At 38.8% G+C, this 20,889-nt stretch overlaps 1 protein-coding gene across 2 annotated transcripts; it reads left to right on the top strand.

Annotated features, from left to right (window-relative positions):
* Positions 1-130: 130 nt before the first annotated feature.
* LOC141795575 (gap junction alpha-5 protein-like) lies at positions 131-19,529 on the top strand. 2 transcript variants are annotated; one of them, XM_074676517.1, is made up of 8 exons: positions 131-549; positions 7,116-7,204; positions 7,696-7,809; positions 8,720-8,884; positions 9,165-9,461; positions 12,971-13,036; positions 13,137-13,285; positions 16,367-19,529. In XM_074676517.1, exons 3-8 carry the CDS (start codon positions 7,741-7,743, stop codon positions 16,857-16,859), a joined length of 1,239 nt encoding a protein of 412 aa, XP_074532618.1. In that variant the 5' UTR covers positions 131-549; positions 7,116-7,204; positions 7,696-7,740; the 3' UTR covers positions 16,860-19,529. The 2 variants fall into 2 exon arrangements, with proteins under 2 accessions (XP_074532618.1, XP_074532617.1); XM_074676516.1 differs by having other exon boundaries at positions 7,677-7,809.
* The last annotated feature ends 1,360 nt before the right edge of the window (positions 19,530-20,889 follow it).

Below are 20,889 nucleotides of genomic sequence, written 5' to 3'. Positions count from 1 at the left end.
ACCAGGCCCACTTCCTCTGCTGCTGTAGATGCTGACGATGGAGTGAGAGAAAGAAAAAGTGGGAGGGATAGACAGCGATAACTGGAGAAGAAAGAGGGCTGGGACAAACTTAAGTGTCCCTTGTGTTTCAGATCAGACCTCTGGACGCACACTGCTCGCCGCTTTCTCTCACGCTCTGACTTTCAAACTCTTAAACTTGGACTGCGGGAACACAGCGTTTCTCCAAGGATTTGTGGATCTGTTCAAACATCTCGCTGTGTCTCTGTCTCATCTGACTCAAAAATCTCCATCAGCATCATCAGCCTGAGTAGCAACTCACCAACTCTTTGCTGGAGGAGAAAACTGCCGCAAGACATCTGAGCCTGTGTGGCCACCTTTGGTGGAAACACCTTGTGCTGCTGGCTGCTGAGGGTCGTTTCGAAGTGGAAAAATTGCCTTGTTCAAAGGCACTTGAGAGCTGCGAAGAGAGACAGGAATTCGCTACTTGACTGACACTGTGAAGACTTTTTCCAGTCTCCTGACAATTCCTGACTCCGCTTCTTAAATCAGGTGACATTTCCTGTCTGTCTATTAAATTGATCATTAATACGGTTTACATCCTTGGTATTTAAACTTTTGAGTCTTATTTTTAAAACATTTCTACATTTGTGCTTATTGCCAATAACTATCTTAAGTTTTATCCAAATTATTTATGATAATTATGCTCTGCAATAAAGCTTTCTGCCTAAAATACTGTTACAAAGGTATAAAAAGTATTATTGATAAAGGTCCAAGTTTGCAGGTTGTAGAACATCAAATCAAGGAATGTTGTGAGGAGCAAATTATTTCATTTCAGAGTTTTGGATTCCTTTATGCTAAAATGTCATAACCATAAATAAGATGACCTAAATCTGTTTGATTCAATATTGGTTTACCAAATTGGTTCTGTGACCTTTAACTGATCAAGAAATCAATTTTTCAACCCTTCAGGTTACAGCTGGAAAAAATGGGTTATCAAAGAAGAGAGCGTGGCCAACTTCTTCCAAAGACACATGATGATTTCATATTTAATTATAAAAAAAAGGCTGATTAGTGTTGCAGGGTGCAAATGGCAGATGGAAGTTGTTAAAAACATCTAAATGAATTGAATTTGTGCCATTTTTGGTGCCAACGCCTGGCTGTTTTTGGAGCCCTTCAGGCTATTTGGACTGGGAAAGACCAGAGCCAACACAGCTTCAAACTAATGACAACGTACTGTGTTTCTTGTGACCCTACAAGTTCTCTTTCTAAAGACCACTGGCTAAACAATTCTGCCTGTCAAAGACAAGTTTGTTCTTAGTATTCTTGGACTTGTAAAGTGCCCATGGTTTGGTTTAACATAGCTTAGCCTCATTAAGTATGAAATGGTCAGTTAAGTAGTGGCCTTTCATTTGCACCAGGGCTACAAACAGCTGTCTCCTGATAGCAAGTTGTAGGTATAAAGGGTATGCTTGCATCAGTGTAGTCACTGTGGTCACATTCATTGAATGTGGACAATTTTTTCTCAGTTTCACTGATTTGAGACATGAAGACAACGAAAGCCTCCATGTGTGCTGACAAATTGAGCTGGTGCAGCCAGCCCGTGCAGAGAAGTGGCATGGCTGGTAAAGTCACAGGACTGGTCACACCTTCACTGCTAACCAAAACACGTGTTAAACTTACCAATACAATGTCGGAGACCCCTCCGGTGGTTACACTGCACAGTAGAACTTCTTCTTGTCTGGCACTCCCCTGCTATTCTGGTACATGTTGCTGTGGGCTCCCACATTTTTGTAGTTTTTTTTTATTTATTTAAAAAAACATGTAGGCCTATTTAAAACTAAAGTAGGCCTACTCTAAGGACAAATTGAAAACTATAGCAGCATGAAAAGCTAGTATGAGAGCAGTGACATTTAATTTTTTGAAATCAATTTGATGGGGCTTTTCTTTATAGTTTGACCCATGTTCATTGTATATTTGCTGTAGCCAGTCAGCAGTTAGTAAACACCAGTGACACCTTGAATGCTATAAAAACACAAAAAAATTAAAAGAAAGGGCTGAAGGCAGTACAACAAAATAATAGCAAAGGTATAAGTGTCTCAGTTTATTTTAAAGTTTTCTGTGACGCCCTCAAGTTTGCGAGATCACCGTGTTAGCTAAATTAGCTAAGCTAGCCAAGTCAGGATGAGGTCAGGATTAGGTTGAATTTAGAGTTTCAGCCATAAAACCTTATAAAATTTTTATATATTGATATTTTCTATGGTCAATTAAGATCCTTAGCTGTAGTAATACATTTCCAGAACCACTTGAAACTGTTAACCATCGTGTGGACAGAGCTGTGAAGCAAAGTACAGCAAAGAATCCACAACATAACAGAACCTCTATTCTGTTCGAGATTAATATGATCTGGCCTCTCCTTCAGTCGCTCTCTTCTCGTTTGTAAAATTGACACTTGGGCAGATCATCTGAATGGTAAAACAAAGGTCACAGTAACAAAGAACATTTTAGATATGGCCCAAACCCTTTGTTAACAGTTTAAGGCAAGATGTAAAATTTGATTTGTAGGCATTTCTGATAGATAAAACCAATTCAAGTCTAACAGAGGGTAAAAACAGACATTTACTTTCTTCTTGTTCTTGCAGTTTTGGTTTTGTTTATTAGCCCCATTGGTTTCGTGACCTTGGCTGAACCCCATGTACCAAGGCAGATCTGGTAAATCTGGTAAATCTCCACGGTCTCTGATCACTCTGTTCTTGATGGTTTCTCTGCCTAGTCACGCCCTCAATTAAGGAGAAACCCATTTGTTATACTTTTATTTAACTATTAACCCTGCCGATACTGGATGCTGCCATGCTGTAGGATGAGTTAGCACTCAGTCTGACTGAGGATCTGTGTCCCAGTGTGAAAGTGACCTGAATGTATACCCTTTATTTAGCTCATCTAACAACCATAGCATCTCAGCTCACTCAGTCTTTCCTGCTTATTTAGATCAGGGAGGATCATTCAACAGGTAACAAAATGATGCAATGGCTATATATCTTGTGTGCTGTGAGAGCAGAGCTGCAACTGTGTCTGAACGTTGCACAAAGTGTGAGGAAATCTAGGTAGCTATTTCTTTGTAGTAACAATGCTTCTATGCAATAAATCTTCTACTTATGAAAAGCCTTTTATTTGACTTGTAAATGGTCCCACATTTGTAAGGAAAATGCATTTGTGGAATGAGCAGCAGAGGTGAGTTTGTGGTTTGTGTCCATGAGAAATTGGCTAACTCTTTCCATCCAATGCCAAAAGGCTTATTCTGCAGTTGGGTCATGTTTGCTGTTTTTGATGGGTTTGACGGGTTTTCTAAGTCTGAAGAAAAAAGACATATTGATATCTCATGTAAAACTTTTTCAAAACCACATTACACTTAAAACTGGCTATGTAAAAAATTATATCATTAATCACATCGTCATTAATTTAGAATTAATTCACCTAATAATTTATTTAACAAGAGCAAATTCTGGCAAATTTATCTACAGAGCTATGATGAGAGTAAAATCAATCCACCAACAAACAAATGTTTCTAAAATTTGACAAAACTCAGGGAATGGTTCAGTAACAGTCTTTGTACGTGTAATAAAACATCCAGAACAGTTTGCTCAACTTGGAACTTGATTCAAAGTTTGGAAAGTTTTATTTATTAGGCTTTTGGTACAAAATAATGTGCTTTCCTGCTTGATGATTTACCAAATGAATTCATCCAGTACCATTGGTTGTCTGCATTTCTGTTGTTTTCATAGTGTCAGCTAAATAAGTAAAAGTTATTGTCAAATGAAATACATCCTCTGGTCAGCGAAAAGTCAACAGAGCACGATTTATCACCGTTATTCATCTGAGGAGGGAACTTGTGTGTGTGTGTGTGTGTGTGTGTGTGTGTGTGTGTGTGTGTGTGTGTGTGTGTGTGTGTGTGTGTGTGTGTGTGTGTGTTTGCCCATTATCAAGGCAGGATGCAGAACAATACTGAATGCTGTGTAGTAGTCCAACACATACACGCACTAAAACACACACACAAAGGTCAAGCGAGAGTCTATACAAGGAAGTAATATTGTTATTAATGATGATGGGAGCACTTGTGAAAGACATAAATACACACACACACACACACACACACACACACACACACACACACACACACACACACACACACACACACACACACACACACACACAATGTTAAAGGGGGTGAGTTTCATAAAAACAGGAAGGGAGGGGTCTCCAAGCAGCATGAAGTAACAAATAAAGAGTCAGAAAAGGCATCTCTGATCTTCCTTGTAAGCTCTTTCATTCAAAAAAGATGTGGTTTTCAGTTTCTATTTTCCTTGGAGGCACAGTGTATCTTGGGTTGTTCATCTTAAATTAGAAAGCACTGATGAATGTTTTCTTTAAAAGTTTCTTTAAGGAGCTTAAAAAGTAAAGGTTAAATAAATCTTGGAGTGCATATTAGTTTAACTACAAATGATGTGAAATAAAACAGATTGCTCAAAACACACTGGATTTACAGCAACATGTGCTCTGTGGTTAAGGATGGAGAGGTTTGTTATTATTTCAGTACTTTAGTTGTGAAAGTACCCTTTTTGTGGGAAAACACATCAAACATAGTTTGATACAAGGGAAGGAAGCAGCACATGATATTCTGGCATTAAATTAACTTGTAATATCACATGAAGAATAGCTTCAGGACTTCTTTGTACTTAAGACCCATTTTCTGCTCCATATCTTCCCTCTTAAAGTCACTTCTGCAAACTAATAAATAATTATTCCAAAGAAGTTGTTCGTTTTTTGAAGATGGCTCTCATTCAGTGCAAACAACACTTTAAAAAATTCTTTATCATGGTGAAAACCAGAGTTGTTGCCCCCCAGTTTCATGCTGTTGCCACCTAGTTAAACTTTCTGTTTAACTAAAGTTAATGCTGATAGTCAGGAAAAAATATGTTAAAACAGCAAGAAATGACTGTGCTGTATATAGCCACATACTGCTGAAAATGTACACAACCTATACAAAGCAATGGGAGAAACACTTTTCTTTTGCTAGTTTTTTAGATTTGAATGTCTGGCTGATTGATTCAGTTTCTTTTATCAATTCATTTTTACATAAAGTTCTTCTCTTGAACAGATGTCCAGGTGAGCGAGGAGAGCATACATAGTTGTTTACGTTGTCAGTGTCCATCATAAGCCACATATACATGGACCCAAATATCCAGCTTGCATTTGGTTTATCAGCTCAGATGGAAAGAATTTAACCTTTGTATACACCTCATTCTGAAAGAAAAGTGCCAATCCGAATGGGCATTTAATCGGTTTCACAGGGGTGGAATGTTCCTTTACCCAAACCTATTGAGGTATCATTTATCCACTCAAATTGGAAGTTGTAAGGGTGCGTTCTTTCAGCGCATGCTCAGATATGACATAAGACACAACTAGAGACGTCCCTCAATTTGTTTACGTTTTTTGCACAAGCCCCATTGACTATTCTGTTTGATAATGGTGTCACATGTAGACCACAGATTGGAATATTCCTTTCCATGTATACCATTGTTTTGGGACAAGTCATTCAAAAAGATTCCATTCAGAAAGACGAAAAACTCCTCATGTAACCATGGCTAATGTCAATGCCATCAAACTCAACTACCGAGACTAACCAAGTTTAGTCAAAGGGCAAATTCAGATTTGCCATCCAGATATTATATTCTGCAACACTGATTGGCCAAATTCCTGATGCTGTGTATGTGTCCTGGAAGCAACACTCCCTTATTGAAGAACACCTTTTAATGCCAAGATGCAAGGATCAATTTGGAAGTTAAGGGAGAATGACACAGGTCAAGGGTGGAATTAACGCAGCCCAAGCTGCCTGATTAAACTCTTCATCATTTGTTTCTCCATTCATTTGAACTAATACATTGTTGCATCATTCTGTTCAGACGAAGAAAGCTGAAAGTTTTAATTGAGTTAACATACAGACTTGGCTCAATATATAAAACCCCTCATTTGGTATAATAAATACCAAGCTTCAACAATTAGTCAAGGTATCATTAATGAGCACAGTCATGATCTGAAAGAAATGAACAGTTCGAGATTTATTGGCTCTTTTGTAATTCTTTTTTTTCTCAGAGCAGACACTTATCTAACTTTACTCACATTTCAGAGAAAATCACTTTATAAATACTCATGATGATGTTTTCCTATGATTCTTTTCAAAAATTGTTCGATAAAACCAACAGACATCTCTCCTTACCAACAGTGACAGAAAGGAGGTGGAAAATGTACTCTGTGTGTGTGTGTGTGTGTGTGTGTGTGTGTGTGTGTGTGTGTTTACAGTAGTCTACTAAGTTTCCTTCCCAAGAGACAGACAGAGATGAAGTGTGGGAACCAGGGGAGAGGCTAAACTGAGACATGGGCACAGACATTTTTATTAATGGGGTCAGGTCGGGTGGAGAGGGGGAGTCACAGGGTCAAGATAATACAAGTACTCACAAACACACACATGCATTTGTCATACGACATGTATGTAAGTTAACCCAATTCTTAAGTCCAAATTTTAAACTAATTCCTGGAAAATTGGCAAAATGAAACATGATTTGTTCCTTAAATTTTTGGGAATTGGTCAAATGAACAACCATTAACAGCTAGAGACTTGTTTAAGATTTTTTTTTTAAATTTTATTTAGTTTTTTATTTATCTATTTTCTAGTTATTTTAAGATGCTTTGGCCCAGACAATTGAAGAGAGACAGGAAATCAAACAGAGTGGAGGATGACAAAGAGCCAAAGTCAGAGTCAAACTCCCAGCTGAGAGGAACCTCCATGCTTGTGACCATATCCATATTAGGTATCTGTCCTTTACAGCAAAGCTCAACCAGCTCCCCCATCTTAAAGGAAAAATACACACAGTCCAGAATTTTTTTCAGTCTTGGTTATTTTCTGCTGACTTATTTCCTTTTGAAGACACTTTACCAGTTTATGTTAGTCACAACAAATATTAAACACAGAAGCTTCAAAAGTTCATAGTGGAATAGATTTATTTTCTCAGTTTTTGAAGATCAGTTAATTTTCTTTTTTTCTTTTTTTGTCTTTTTTTCAGAGATCTCAACTCATTTCACTGGTTTGCTTCTTTCCATAAAGTAGCAAAGGCACTGAGGAACATAAAAACAGGCGACTTCTCAGTCACAGGTATGGGCAAGAGAATAAAGGCAGCTTGACGTCTTGTTAACAGATATTCTGATTTGATTTTACTTTCCAGAAAATTATTCTATTATTTCAGGGAAAATTAGCTTTACTTGAGATAACTATAAAAAATAAGTTGAGATCTTGAGGAAATGACTGAAATAAACTCATTATTTCAAGAAAAGAAAGAAATTAAAATGAAATTAATCATGACCTTTTAGGGCTTCCATACCAACACAATAGAATGTAGATGTTATGATGGATTTTTTCTTATGGCTGAAAATAACTGTTAATGACATTAGCAAAACCCTGCCAGACTGTACTGATTTGCACTTGAATGCTTTTGTGTTGTAACACAATATTAGTGAAAAGAATTCTGGGAAATGTAGGAGAGAACATCTGTACCACTCGTGCATCAGAGGTTTTTCTGTCTGTGTTAACAAAACTTAATTCATCTCTTTGTTATTTGTTTCTTAAGGAGAATCTTTCACCCACAGATTGTCTGAAAAGTTGAAACAACACCGCTGAGCCTGTGATCAGTCATGGCAGACTGGAGCCTGCTGGGAAACTTCCTGGAGGAAGTCCAGGAGCACTCTACCTCTGTTGGCAAGGTAGTAACACACAGTCTCATACAGACAAACACACTCATACACACTGCACACATTGCGTGCCAGCCAGCAGGGCACCAGTTTAACTTCCCCTATTTGGGCGAGAAAAAGGGGTAAACACACTCAAAATAAAACAGTTAGTTTAGTTATTCTCAAAATCTCCTGTTTATACAGAATCCTGAGCAGATGATAACATCAGAATTTGCCGGTTATAGTTTGAGACAGCTGCAAGTCTTTAAAGGAACAATCTCTGATTTCCCCCTTAAGGGCTCTCTCAGTCTTGATGGTTATAAAGAACAGTTAGATCATCTCATTGACTAATTTTGGCTTTATCAAAGGTTTTGTCTTTACTCTTTTCCAAACATTTTTGAGAGGAATCATTTTAACTTGCTGCAGTGAATTAATTTTCTAGTAAGTAACCAGCTGACCCAGTTCAGTTCACTGACTTCCTTCCTCACTCTCAATCACACCATCTTGTTTTTTTATCCCACGGGAAAACTAGCCAACAAATGAAATACACTATTATTCTATTTATGCTGAATACAATTACACCATACAGATTTATCTCAGTGTCTGGAGGGAAAAAAGCCTGAAATTATGTAATTCGAGAGTCTTGATAACGATAGTCCTGTTTTTTTTTTTTTTTCTAAAATTGTAATGTGAAAAACCGTACACAGCATCTGATAAGTTACTGAGAATAACATTTTAAAGACTTTATTTCATATCAGTGCTGCAGGAATATATAATTAATATCTTATCCTCCTGAATCACTGTTATATCATTTCATTTAACTTGTTTACATTTTGAAGTCTGTTCACATCTTAATAAAGAAGAAAACGACCTACAGGATTATTGTTCCCGAGGGTTTCATGTCTGTCTGTACGTCTTGTTTGTTGTTTTTTTCTCTTTACAGGTGTGGCTAACCATCCTGTTTATCTTCCGTATCCTGGTGTTGGGGACTGCTGCTGAGTCTTCATGGGGGGACGAGCAAGAAGATTTTGATTGTGACACTGAACAACCGGGTTGTGAGAACGTCTGTTATGACCGAGCGTTTCCAATAGCGCACATACGATACTGGGTAATATAAACAACCTTGAGTTGTGTGATGTAATGACTGTGGTGACACAACAAGTAGCTGCTATCATAATGCTCCTTTCAAAACCTATCAGGTCAATGCAGAATGTCCTTGGCATCAAAGTGGGAGTTTAAGTGTTAGACCACAAGATGACTTTAAATCCCGTGCAGCTGCGTGATGAGACCCAAATGTTTTGATAACTTGAACACTGTTGAAGCCTTTAACATGAAAAACCTATCCATAATCAGAAATTCTCTTTTTAATCTTACCCTTGCTTTTCCAGGTGCTCCAGATCGTGTTTGTGTCCACTCCCAGTCTGATCTACATGGGCCATGCCATGCACACTGTCCGCAGAGAGGAGAAGAGGAGGAGCAGAGAGGAGGAGTCAGGTGAAGGGGGAGGAAGAGAAGCAGATCCAGGTGGAGGTGAAGGAGGAGGAGGAGGAGATAAAGAGAGCAGGAAAGGAGATAGGGATGATGACAAGGAAAAGAGGGACGGTCCATCTGCTGGTCGAATCCGCCTGAGAGGAGCACTTCTCCAAACCTACATACTGAGCATACTGATTCGCAGCATTATGGAGGTACGTGTTCTTTTACTGACTTCTTAAAAGTGTAAAGAAGCATCCACTGTTTTTTGGTTTGATTGCACTTTATCAACAGTGGAAAACATCTTTTTTTAAAAATAAGCTCCAACTAGAAAAGCACTCAGAGAGCACAGACCTCCGCCAAGCATATTGTGATTGTGACACAACATTTTAGTCCTACTTTAATGTTATATTCCCTTTCAGCAGACTGTCTGCTACAATTTGGTGTTAGCTGCATGTTTGTACGATAATTTGTTACCTGACAGTGTTGATAATTTTGATGACCCAGTACATATTTCAAATTCCAGATCTTAGTATCCAGAATATCACCAAGATCTGGATCGTACTTTTACATCTGTCAGAAATTATGGTGACCTTGTCTTGTATTGTTTTGCAAAGCAATCTGACTATTTATCGTGGAGTTATATACACATATGATGAAAGCAGCCCTATCTCACATTGATAAATAATCCTTTAAAAATATCCTAGATCTAGAAGGTGATCCAGATCACCTCCTAAATTTAAACACTTTGCTCTTGTCCCATTTTGAACATTTCCTGAAAATGTCATCAAGATCCATCCATTACTTTTTGAGTTATGTTGCTCACAGACAATAAATAAACAAACATACAAACAAACAAACAGACAGACAGACAAACTCTCCCCAAAACATAACCTCCTTGGCGGAGGTAATAAGACCACTACATGCAGAGATCCTAATGTCAGACAAAGTTAGTTCATGCAGCTTGTGACAAAATGCAGCACTTCTGCCAACAAATCCCAAAAAGAGCCACTTCTTTCATATTAGGGTTCAAAACAAGCTCATTTTGTAGGTTGTGTTGTGTGATTGAGTTACCTTGAGCTCATGATAAAAGTTTGTTTTGTTTAGATGTGGGGCATGAGCAGTGCATCTTCCAGGTGACGTTGTGTTGAAATAAATCCACCCTAATCTCTGCACAAGGCCAAGTTTTTATCACATCATCTGACCTGACAACATGACACCATGCTTCTTTGCTTTGTCATATTTTCTCAGGATAAACAATAACAACAAACTATGCTTAAATCAGCTGCTTTCATTGACAAATCAAAATGTCTTTTATTAACTTACTAAGCCTTATATGTTCCTCACTGATGTTTCTTGAGAGGAAAATAGAGCTTCATCAAAGATGAAAATTGAATTTCGGTCAGTCAGGGACCAGGGTCATGACTTTGAATAAGTGATATTGTTGCTCCATGTTCAGTGGATAAATAATTCATCAACTGTTTATGAGAGCTTTTGATTTTTGTGTCAGTCACATATAATGAATTTAGTGTTAGTTGTTTCATTTTGCTCTTTCTGTTGACTTATCTTCTGAAACAACTTCATTGAATTTAAGTAATTTAACTCGGTCATCTTGATTTATCAATCGTTTATTGACAACCAAGTCTTGGCATTCAAGGAAATTAAACTTAGACCTTTCTTTACTCCGTCACATTTACACTCAGTACACATGGAGGACATTTAGCCTTGTACATCAATAAGACCACATAGCTCAGTTCAGTTTAGATAAAAAGAGAACAAAGACCGATTATGTGCAGAGCTTCTTTACAGTGTAGTGTAGTAATACCAGCTTTAAAGTCAGTCTAATATGCATAGCTGATGTGGTAGACTCAGAGTCAGTGATCGCCTCAGGTCTTGTGGATGAGGACAGCTGCAGTCTGGAAGACACTGTGAAGTTTTCCTCTTAATTGTCTGCCATAACTTGCTGAAGGGAGCATTTCAAAGAGTTTATCTGTGGTGTCAGTGGGGACGGCCATACTCTTCCTGTCTCTGTTAAATGGGTCTTGTGATGTTGGTTTCATAATATCCTTGAAATAAAGTTGCATTCAACTAATATTTGCAGATGTTTTCTACGGTTTCAACACAAAATGCCACTTTTAATGAATGAGCAGCCTGGAAATTATTCAACCCCTCTGGATAGAACTGCTTATAGGGCAGGGGTGTGCAACCTTTACTATCAAAAGAGTCATTTTGCCTTATCTCGCCTGGATTAAGGCCACAAAATCTAGTTTACTGTCACAAGCAAGACAATATGGTGTATAAAATTCTATACATAGTTAAAACATATTCAACATTTATCTAAACAAGAATTTTTTTTTAATATATGAAACTGTAGAGCTACAAAAAAAATAGTTGAATTTGACACCTATTGATAATGTTGCTAATTTCATCATTTTTCTTGTTTGCATCTTTCTTCCCACTTATCAGTTATGTTTATTAAGCCGGCATGTTGGCAGTTAACTAAATCCATCAACACAGAATTAAAATCTCTATTATTTTCCAGATTTGTCTTGTCGTTGATTTAGTTATCTTGTGAGGGGTGTAAAACTTGAGGCTAGCCACAGGTGCATGGCAAGTTGGTGGGTTGTTGTTAAAGGAGGTGAAGTAGAGTGGTGGCAGGCTTTGTAGCAAGATGTGATGCATACTTAGTTCAACAAAATGTTAAACCATGATTTTGTCAAGTTAGGAAATGTGCTTGGATTCATGCTAGTGGACAGATTCACACATCTGAATACATTCATGCGTATGATGTTTTCTGGATTTGAGCGTACGCCAAACTCTTGGCTTGAGTCATTACCCCACTTCTCTTTGGAATGGAGGCACCAAATTTTGAATGCTTTTTTTCTATCGATACACTCTTAAAAAAAAAAAAAAAAAAAAAAAATCTTTATTTCAATAATATTTTTCTAACGCTACTAGGAGCCACTGCAAAGGACTCAAAGAGCCGTATGAGGCTCCAGAGTCCCAGGCTGCAGACCCCTGTTATAGGGTGCACAATCGCAGATTACATATTTATTAGAAAGAGGAAAAGTCAAGAGAGAAGATCATTGCTTTGTGCAAACAAGGAAACTGGTGCAAAACAAGATCAAAGGCACTGAATATTCCTAGAGAGATAGTTGGAAGCATCGTTGTCAAGTTTGTACAAATTTAGCACAAAAAGTAAGAGATATTTGTGTTTGGTAGATCATTTTTTCTTGGCTATAAATCTTCCACTGTTGGAAAGCCTTTTTATTTTGTTTTTAAATGGTGCCACATTTGTCAGGAACATGTATTTGTTATATGGGTCAACACTACCCTGTAAGAATTTGAACACTGTTCTGGTGAGTGCGTAGTTTACGCAATGCACTTAAAGTAGTCTACTTACTGAAGTACGCCATTTGCGACACATCCCTACTAACTTCTGTAGCAGGGCCCATGCTCACAGGGGGTTGATCAGGCGCCTGATTGTCAGCACCTAGAGGTAGCAGAAGCTCAAAACAGGAGTCAGAAAAAAACAGCTTAATAAGATGTTCAGCAATGAAGATATAATAAATGCATACACCCACATACTCTGCTCTGCTGCATTGCAATTTCATTTGCTGTGCAAGATTTTGATTGTAATACTTTGACTTGTATTAGAGTTTAAACAGTAATCTGAATACATTTGTATCTGTGTAAAAGTAACAGTTATTGGACCTCCATGCAGGTGGTGTTTCTCTGTCTCCAGTACTTTCTGTATGGAATCTTCCTCAACCCTCTGTATGTCTGCAAGGTAAAATCAGATATTTATATACCTTCTTAATACATTCTGCAAATGTATTCATATATATGCATATGTATACGTTTAGACTTAATATTGTCTTTTCTCTCAGGCCTGGCCATGTCCTCATCCAGTGAACTGCTACGTATCCAGACCAACAGAGAAAAACGTCTTCATAGTGTTCATGTTAGCTGTGTCAGCTGTCTCCCTGGTCCTCAGCGTGCTCGAACTGCATCATCTGGCATGGAGGCACTGTTGCAGGTAGTCCACTCTTTGTGTCTGTGTGTGTATCTGCAAGTATCCGTGCACGCATCTCTTCACCCAATTTAATCACTAAAAGTTACAAGATGTTCCAAAATGAATCATGATTTTGACTGTAGGGGCTCTTTTTAACCAACACCCAGTCAGAATGTTCTTCATGGTGTTTATTTCCTGAATGCGGTTTCAAGGCTCTTGTACAAATTGAATACACAAAAATCATTTTGACAGGAAACTGAAACTAAAATAAATGTACTCAGAAGACCTTTTGCTGACATAAATGTTACCCTGGTCATATTTCTTTATTTCTTTGGACTAATTTTTGGGACTGTAATGACGTCTGAGAGAATTTATCAGATGGTTTGCTTTCACAGGATTGAGTCAGTCTTACTGAGTCTGTTAAGAACTGGAGGTACAATGCAGATTGTACGTTGGGAGCACTGGGACATCCCCATTGGCCTGTCTTGAAAAGTCATTTCAATAAGAACAGGCTTACATATCATTATATGCCAGGCCAGCTTTTTTTTTTTTAATTGTACCAAGCAACCATGTTTACATAAACCATTTGTTTTTGATGCTTACTTTGCCTTTTGCTCTACAGGATGTAGGCATTTCCTTAATATTCTCCATACTCCACTTTCTAATTTGGCTGGCAACAAGTTGTTCTATATCAAATGCAAAGCAGCAACTGGACAGTTGATGCGAGCGTTGCTGGGACACCACAGCAACTGGCTGAGCTGCAACTCACAATTGATGACACATCTAGCTCCATAGGGCCTCATGTACAAAGAGTGCGTATGCACAAAACTGTAGCGTATTGTCTTTTTCACTGCAAAGTTCGGATGTATCAAGAGTGATATGACCGTGGAAATGTGCGGTGCCTCACGTCATCTTCATGGCTGGCGTACGCATGTTTCTACAGCTGTTGACTTTTGGCGACACTTTCTTGAGCTTTAATGCCTTTAGGAAGACGAATGATAGAGTAGGAAACAGGGCAAGAGCAGGAAGTGACATGCAGGAAAGAGGCCACAGGCTGGATTTGAACCCAGGCCACCCACTCAAGGGCGAACCTCAAAGAGCGCAACCTAGACTACGACGCCGTCTGCAATCTGGCTTAAGATCTTTCTAACAAACCCCTGATTGTCTCTGTGCGCAAAGTAGGCTATTCATGTTAATAACCCTGTGCATGAAGTGTAAAATCTTAAGCAGCCTCACCTTTTATATGGCGCACATCTAAACTCACACACTCTCCCATTCATTCCTCCTGTGCTTGACACTGACGCTGGTGAACGGCGTGCCAAAAAACATATTTTTGCGTGCTTCAACTTCAGGGAGTAGCACCTCCAATTTGCCTTTAATGATTTTTTGTTTCTTGATTTTTTTCTTTTGTTGTTTATTGTCTTACTCATTCTTTTTTAGGTTTAATGATTGTGCAGAGAAGAAAATCTCAGATGTAGGGTTTATTTAATTTGCATATTGAAATGGGGCTGTGGACAGGAGAGGGTTGGGGACTCCAACATATGCGCTTAATTCCTGAGACTGAGATGCACATAAATGTGCTTGGATTCATGCTTGCGGACAGATTCACACATCTGAATCATAATCTGTATACATTTGTGCGTATGACATTTTCTGGATTTGAGCGTACGCCAAGTTTCCATAGAAAATCGACGCAAGTCTTGGTACATAATGCCCCAGAACTCCTAAGCAAAATAGGGTTATTGTGGTGTTCCCCACGTGCACTCTGCACCTGTGAGTAAGTCTACTCAGTATGTGTTTGATGTGAACAAGAGGACTCCAGATGAAGTCAAACTCTTGGCTTAAATCATTCTCCCACCTCCCTCCTGAATGGAGGCACCAAATTTTGAAGGCCATAGATTTTTTTTCCCAGACAGGAAAGGTTGAATAATGACATTACTGTTCATTGTACGCAGCTTTCACCCAGAGGCAATCCTCACGCAGACTTTGGTGGGTGTGTGAGTTTTATGTTTATCATCTGACCACTTTCTCTCCTCTCAGTACTTAATTCTAAGTTTGGGTTACATGGTTTTTGATTCAGCCTTTTGGGCCACTTCACTGACAGACACGGGCAACAGTTCACTGACAACCCCAGGAGCTGATTGGTTGAAAAACGTTGCCATGTCTGAAATCATTGTAAAAGAAAGTCTTACCCCACAGACACAAACATTAAAACAGCTAACTTATCAGAAACAAAAGGAAATGTGCTCAGCCCTGTAAAAAAAAAAAGTTTTTGGTCTTTATTTCAAAATGTAATAAAATTAAGATTTTAAAATTTTATTGAGGTCTTTAGGGATGAATTTTAAGAATGACAATGTTGGGTTGGTGTAATAAGAGAGTCAACCAAGCGAATTATGTCCATAAAATCATCATAAAACTGTCTAGACACTCGACAATGTTATGCTAGATTTGGGCCCCGGAAAAGAAACAGTGGAAACATGCTGCAAAAGAAAATAAAAGGTGTAAAAAGCCAAAATGACTGCTTTAACGGCTAACTAGCTGTTAATAAAACAAATGCTGCAAATTAAAACAACGTCAAAAAATAACCGCAAAAGGAAGTCGCTGCAAATCCAACCACCACAATGGAGGAGCTTTGTTAGCCCTCGGCACAGTTAGTTTGCAGTATGTTCTTTCCAATGAAGATCATCTAGGTCATAACAGAGCAGTTTGCCCCTGTAGCTCAAAAAAACAAATGAGGGGGGAAAAAAATAGATTTTTAATCATGAGGTTTCTATAAACCCCATCATTTATCAGCTTCCGGAACAAAATGTGAAAGGCCAACTGTCTGGAAAGAAATAAAACCCCTAAAGGTCTGAGATGTCATTCCCTATGTCTTCTAGGAAGTAAAAAGCTGAAAGTACGTGCAGTCCAGTGTGAAGCGAGGGCTGCGCACAAAGCTTGTGGTTGGGAAGTCATGGGAGTAGATGAAGAGAGTGCAATGGGAAATGGTTAACAAAGTCTGACTCAACTCACACGTAAACAGAAATGATATTAAAGGTAATGACACCGTTATTGATTATCCTCCCTGGTGTGGCAGTTGTTAACTTTCATCAACTTTCATTGCAGGAGGATCTTCCTCGCAGGGAAGGACGTCACTCCTCCTAATTCTTCACTCACACGTCAGCTCTCTATATCTCCTCCACCGCCATCCACCCCACCCCCAGACTTCAACCAGTGTGTTATTGGCTCCTCGCACTTCCTGTCCCTTCCTTTCCCCAACCACCGTCTGGCTAACCAACAAAACTCTGAGAACATGGCCACAGAGAAACACAAAATGGCTGCGGCTGTGGACGACGTCAACCTCCTCCAGATGAGCTGCTTCAACTCTGGATGGCAGGACAGCAGCAACCATCAGATCCAAGATGGGGGATACATCAGGACAGAAGCTGGCTGCTTCAGCCCCGGAAGCAGGCAGAGTGACTGTCCTCAGATCCAGAATGGTGGCCCAGATGGGCTGCTGCTTTGCTCGAATGCAGGTCTCTGTCAGAAGGACAAGCGAAGGTTTAGTAAAACAAGTGGAACGAGCAGTCGCACAAGGGCAGACGATCTCTCCGTGTAAGGAAAACTGACTTAACCACCAGCACACCTGCAAAATGCACCGTTTCTCCCATGCTTTTATACATGCGAACGATTCACAAAGATTCTGACCCTGATCCAGCTGGAGGGAGCAGGGTCTGTCTGGCATGAACACTGACTGTTTTTAAGTTTGTCTTGACCCTTTTTTAAGTGAGTGAAATTTTGCTCTGTACCCTGAGGAGGGAACTTTTATTTTTTCTGCTGTACTTCCATTTATTTGGAGGGAAAAACAAAGGGCTCAGAGACCATACAAAACTCCTGCCTGACTTTAATCAGCTGTGTTGATGTTTGAATTGTTTAAGTCAAAACACAAACTCAGCATTGTGTAAAGTTTAACTTTGGGGTCACGTCGAAGGTGATGAAATTGAAAAATATCACCAGATTTTGTGATTTTACCATTTTTTTTTCAATGAGAACTGGGCAAGTAATTGGTCTTTAGGTTGGATTTTATTATCACGAAATGTTACATTTAAGAATTGTTTGACAATGTTTAGTTAAACTTAACTGTCCGTTCACACCAAAAGAGGCAAAAGCGGCAAACACGCCAGAAGTTAATCCATTTTCAGTGAGAGCCAGCGTCCTGAGCGGCTAAAGCGGCTAAAGTGGCTAAAGCGGCTAAAGCGGCTAAAGTGGTTAAAGCGGCTAAAGTGGCTAAAGTGGCTAAAGCGGCTAAAGTGGCTAAAGCGGCACCAGTTGAGAAGTTGAGCCTCGGCCAACTTTATGGTAATTAGCTATGATGCAGTTCAGCAGCAAGCAGTGGCAACCAATCAGAGTAGAGATGTCCTTCGACTGAGCGGGGCCCTAAAGAACAACGCATGTAAGTTTGGTTCCTAGTTCCAACATGGATACCAAAAAGCTCATAAATTGTGTTCGGGCTCATTCTATTCTTTTTAATGTACGCATTTTTAGCTACTGCGACCAACAACAACAAAAAAATGTTGCCTTGGTTCGTATCACAGAGGTGGTAGTTTGTTCTGGTGAGTTAAAAATGTGCAGTAATAGCAGAAAATAGCGAAGCGAAGTGTTGTCTGTGGCAAAGACGTAGCCTAGCCTAGCATGCTAGCCTTTCTTGCTGCATCTGAATGAGATGACACCAAGGCTCCAGAGTAACTTTTACCAGCAACAATATGAGGTTTATGCCAGGGGACGCAGGTAACTTTTATTATCAAACTGTCACCCGCTGTTTTTTTCTGGATCCTTCCGTACCAGACTGTGTGCCAGGATCTGAACAGGCCCCTGTGACCTGGTTTTCACTTGCTCCGCTCCTGACTGATTAGATGGTGATTTTACATTATGTTCATGCTACGCTTTAAACTGAAGTTGAAAAACAGCAAGAAGCTGCTGCTCTGAAGAAGTCCGCTTTACTTTGACATCAGTCACGGGACGAGTGGACACAGTGGCTAAAATATTTTGCTGCTTTGGCCACTTTTGCCTCTTTTGGTGTGAACACACAGTAAGAATAGCAGCACGCTTTGGTGGTTTTTTTTAACCAACACAGTTAACAGTTTTAGTCCCTAAAAACAAAACAAACAAACAAAGCTGGAGCTTCCTGAGCTACCACCATGGTTCTGGCAGCTCACAGTAGGTAGGTAGCGTGGATAGCAGTTTAGTTATTAACTAGTCGCAGTGACCAGAAGCACTACAACGAAATGCAGCTATCAACTGAGCCAGTCTTCGTTTGAAGGAGATATCAAATGTCACTGTCTTTTATTATCTATCAGACTAAGGTTAAATCAGAACAGCCATTGTTTTTTGCACTTAGTTTTCTTCACATGTGATGGTCACTGATCATCTCTGTTCATGGGGGCAGGGTTTATTTTCTAAAAAATGGATGCAGGTAAGAAAGTAAGTAGGCAGTTTCTGCATTATAAAGCAAATGTTTACCAAAGGATGTCTTCTGGCTAATGTTTCTTCTTGTTAAGTTGTTTTATTTTTCTTTTTGAGAGTTATGGAACAATGTGTTATTATTATTATTTATGCTGACTGCTTGAAACTTCACACGATGAGTTGAGTTGCTGTTCCCTTCATCCGACTGATGGACAAATCTTGAATGGAAGGGAAATGACCACCTCAGCCTGTTTGAGTCACTACACTGTGGGTGTTGGAAACATTTTCATGCTCCGGACAACCAGTTTGACCTATGAACTGAGCCCGAACTCACTGATTTACTTGCTGAAACTGACTGTGACCACACAACAGTGGCTACTTTATTCTCAAGTAAAGTGGCGGAATTGGAGGCTTGTTTTCTTTTATTTTTTTTATTTGATGAAGTGTTATGATAACTAAAAAAATGTTTCGTTTTCTATCATTTGACTTCAAAAAGTCAAACACGTTATTTCATCTTCACGACACCTTGTTTTTACAAAATATTCACTTTATCAAACCTTTTCTCTCAGATCTATTTCAGTTTTTATGACACTGTTGTAAGTTTGCATAACTATACATGAGTTTCTCAACTGTAACAGGATTTTACATTAGTTTCACATTCATATTCACTGTATCAACTGCAGTATCAGATGGAAGCTGAGTGTTCTGTCTATCACAGATTTAAACATGTTGGACATTTTCTGTTTTTTAGTTTCACATTTATGACACCGCTTCAATAATGTGAATGCTGTAACGATTTACTGATAAAACTATGCAATCTTCTCTGCTCCTGTCTCTGCTTAAAAAGTTTTTTTTTTATGCTAGATAAAAACTCAGTAAAACACAGTTTTATCTCAGAATTTGGGTGAAATACAGCCACATTAGTTGTTGTTCCTGTTGCAGTATAAGGCAGCACAACATGAAAGCTGGCAAAACAACCCAAAGGCCTAGCTGATCAGGTGGATTTCTGGCATTCAGTTTGCTGTTGTGTGGTTTGAGCTGCTTCACAGTGTGATACCCCTCATGACTGCTGTCCAGAAAACAACTCCAGTGTGAGTTTTATTTCTTCAAATGGGAAGAGCTCTATCTCAGTGCATGAAGTTACTGCTTATTTCTGAATCAGGCTGTAATAAGAAGACATTTAGAGAAAAGTTTTTAAAAAATGCAGCTCTTGGGAGTTTTTATGTTTCATGTACAGTCTGACCCCAGGGTAAATTTGGAGCTTCAGGAATGTTTGAGAACTGGGACAGAGAAGGGTTTCTGTTTTCTTTCCCATCTGTGACAGCTACGTGTGAATGACATTCCTGATGTATGGGCAAAAGTTTGGAGTTCTTCTTTCTTGATAAATAATCTAAATTTGAGCCCTCATATGAGCTCCTTCAGTATCGAGTCTGTGATGATGAAATGCAAATGATTACTGGGTAAAAATGTAAAACAGGGATGGTGTATGTCGGTGAAATACCTCCAAAGAATGAAAAAAAAGAAATAAGTCAAGGACAAAGTTATTACTTTTTTATCACTATTGCTTTATCTTTGTTATTTTGTAAGGGGAAAAGTACAACCCTGCAAAAACATAACTGGTCAAAACCCTCCATTGTTATGGTGAGGTCAACTGTGTCAGTGGATAAGTGTGCCCTCTTGTGGCCAAACTTATAACTGCATTGCTCAGATTACTAAATTCTGTATGATAAAGCCCAGGGAGTACAATAACAACCAACTGGAAATCAAAGGAGAAATGAATGAAACATAATAATATGGTGAAAGAATCTCCTGTATACAGTATGTGAAAATAACCATAGGTGCCAAAAATAAGGGGGAAAAAAAAGACAAATAAAAAAAAAAAAAAAAAAGGGGGGGGGGGGTGTTCTTTAAATGACAAAGGGTTGTACTTTTTTTTTCAGTTTAACTATTTTCAGTTTCTTTCAAGATTAATTTAATTTAACATAGTTCCTTTTTTAAAAGAATACCTCACACTTGCATTTACTCCCTTTATACAAATTCATTCTCTGAACAGCTATTACAAATGAAATGGCCTTAAAACCACCCTTTATTTTGCTTTTGCCAGAGTTGACTTAGTGTGGGATATGGCTATATGCTGGTAATATGTTATCAAAATGCTAAAATAAGTTAGAGCGGGCATTAGGTCC

Source organism: Halichoeres trimaculatus, unplaced genomic scaffold (assembly GCF_033239565.1).
Source record: "Halichoeres trimaculatus isolate MK-OKI-2021-1 unplaced genomic scaffold, fHalTri1.1 fHalTri1_scaffold_8, whole genome shotgun sequence".
Taxonomy (NCBI): domain Eukaryota; kingdom Metazoa; phylum Chordata; class Actinopteri; order Labriformes; family Labridae; genus Halichoeres; species Halichoeres trimaculatus.
The sequence above is the reverse complement of the archived record's forward strand: the minus strand, read 5'-3'. Positions and strand labels throughout refer to the sequence as shown.

Excerpts from the sequence above, each read along its gene's own strand:
- LOC141795575 (XM_074676517.1), top strand. The coding sequence starts at position 7,741 with ATGGCAGACTGGAGCCTGCTGGGAAACTTCCTGGAGGAAGTCCAGGAG. Across the intron at positions 8,885-9,164 it reads TAGCGCACATACGATACTGG|GTGCTCCAGATCGTGTTTGT; the intron begins GTAATATAAACA and ends TTGCTTTTCCAG. Across the intron at positions 13,037-13,136 it reads ACCCTCTGTATGTCTGCAAG|GCCTGGCCATGTCCTCATCC; the intron begins GTAAAATCAGAT and ends CTTTTCTCTCAG.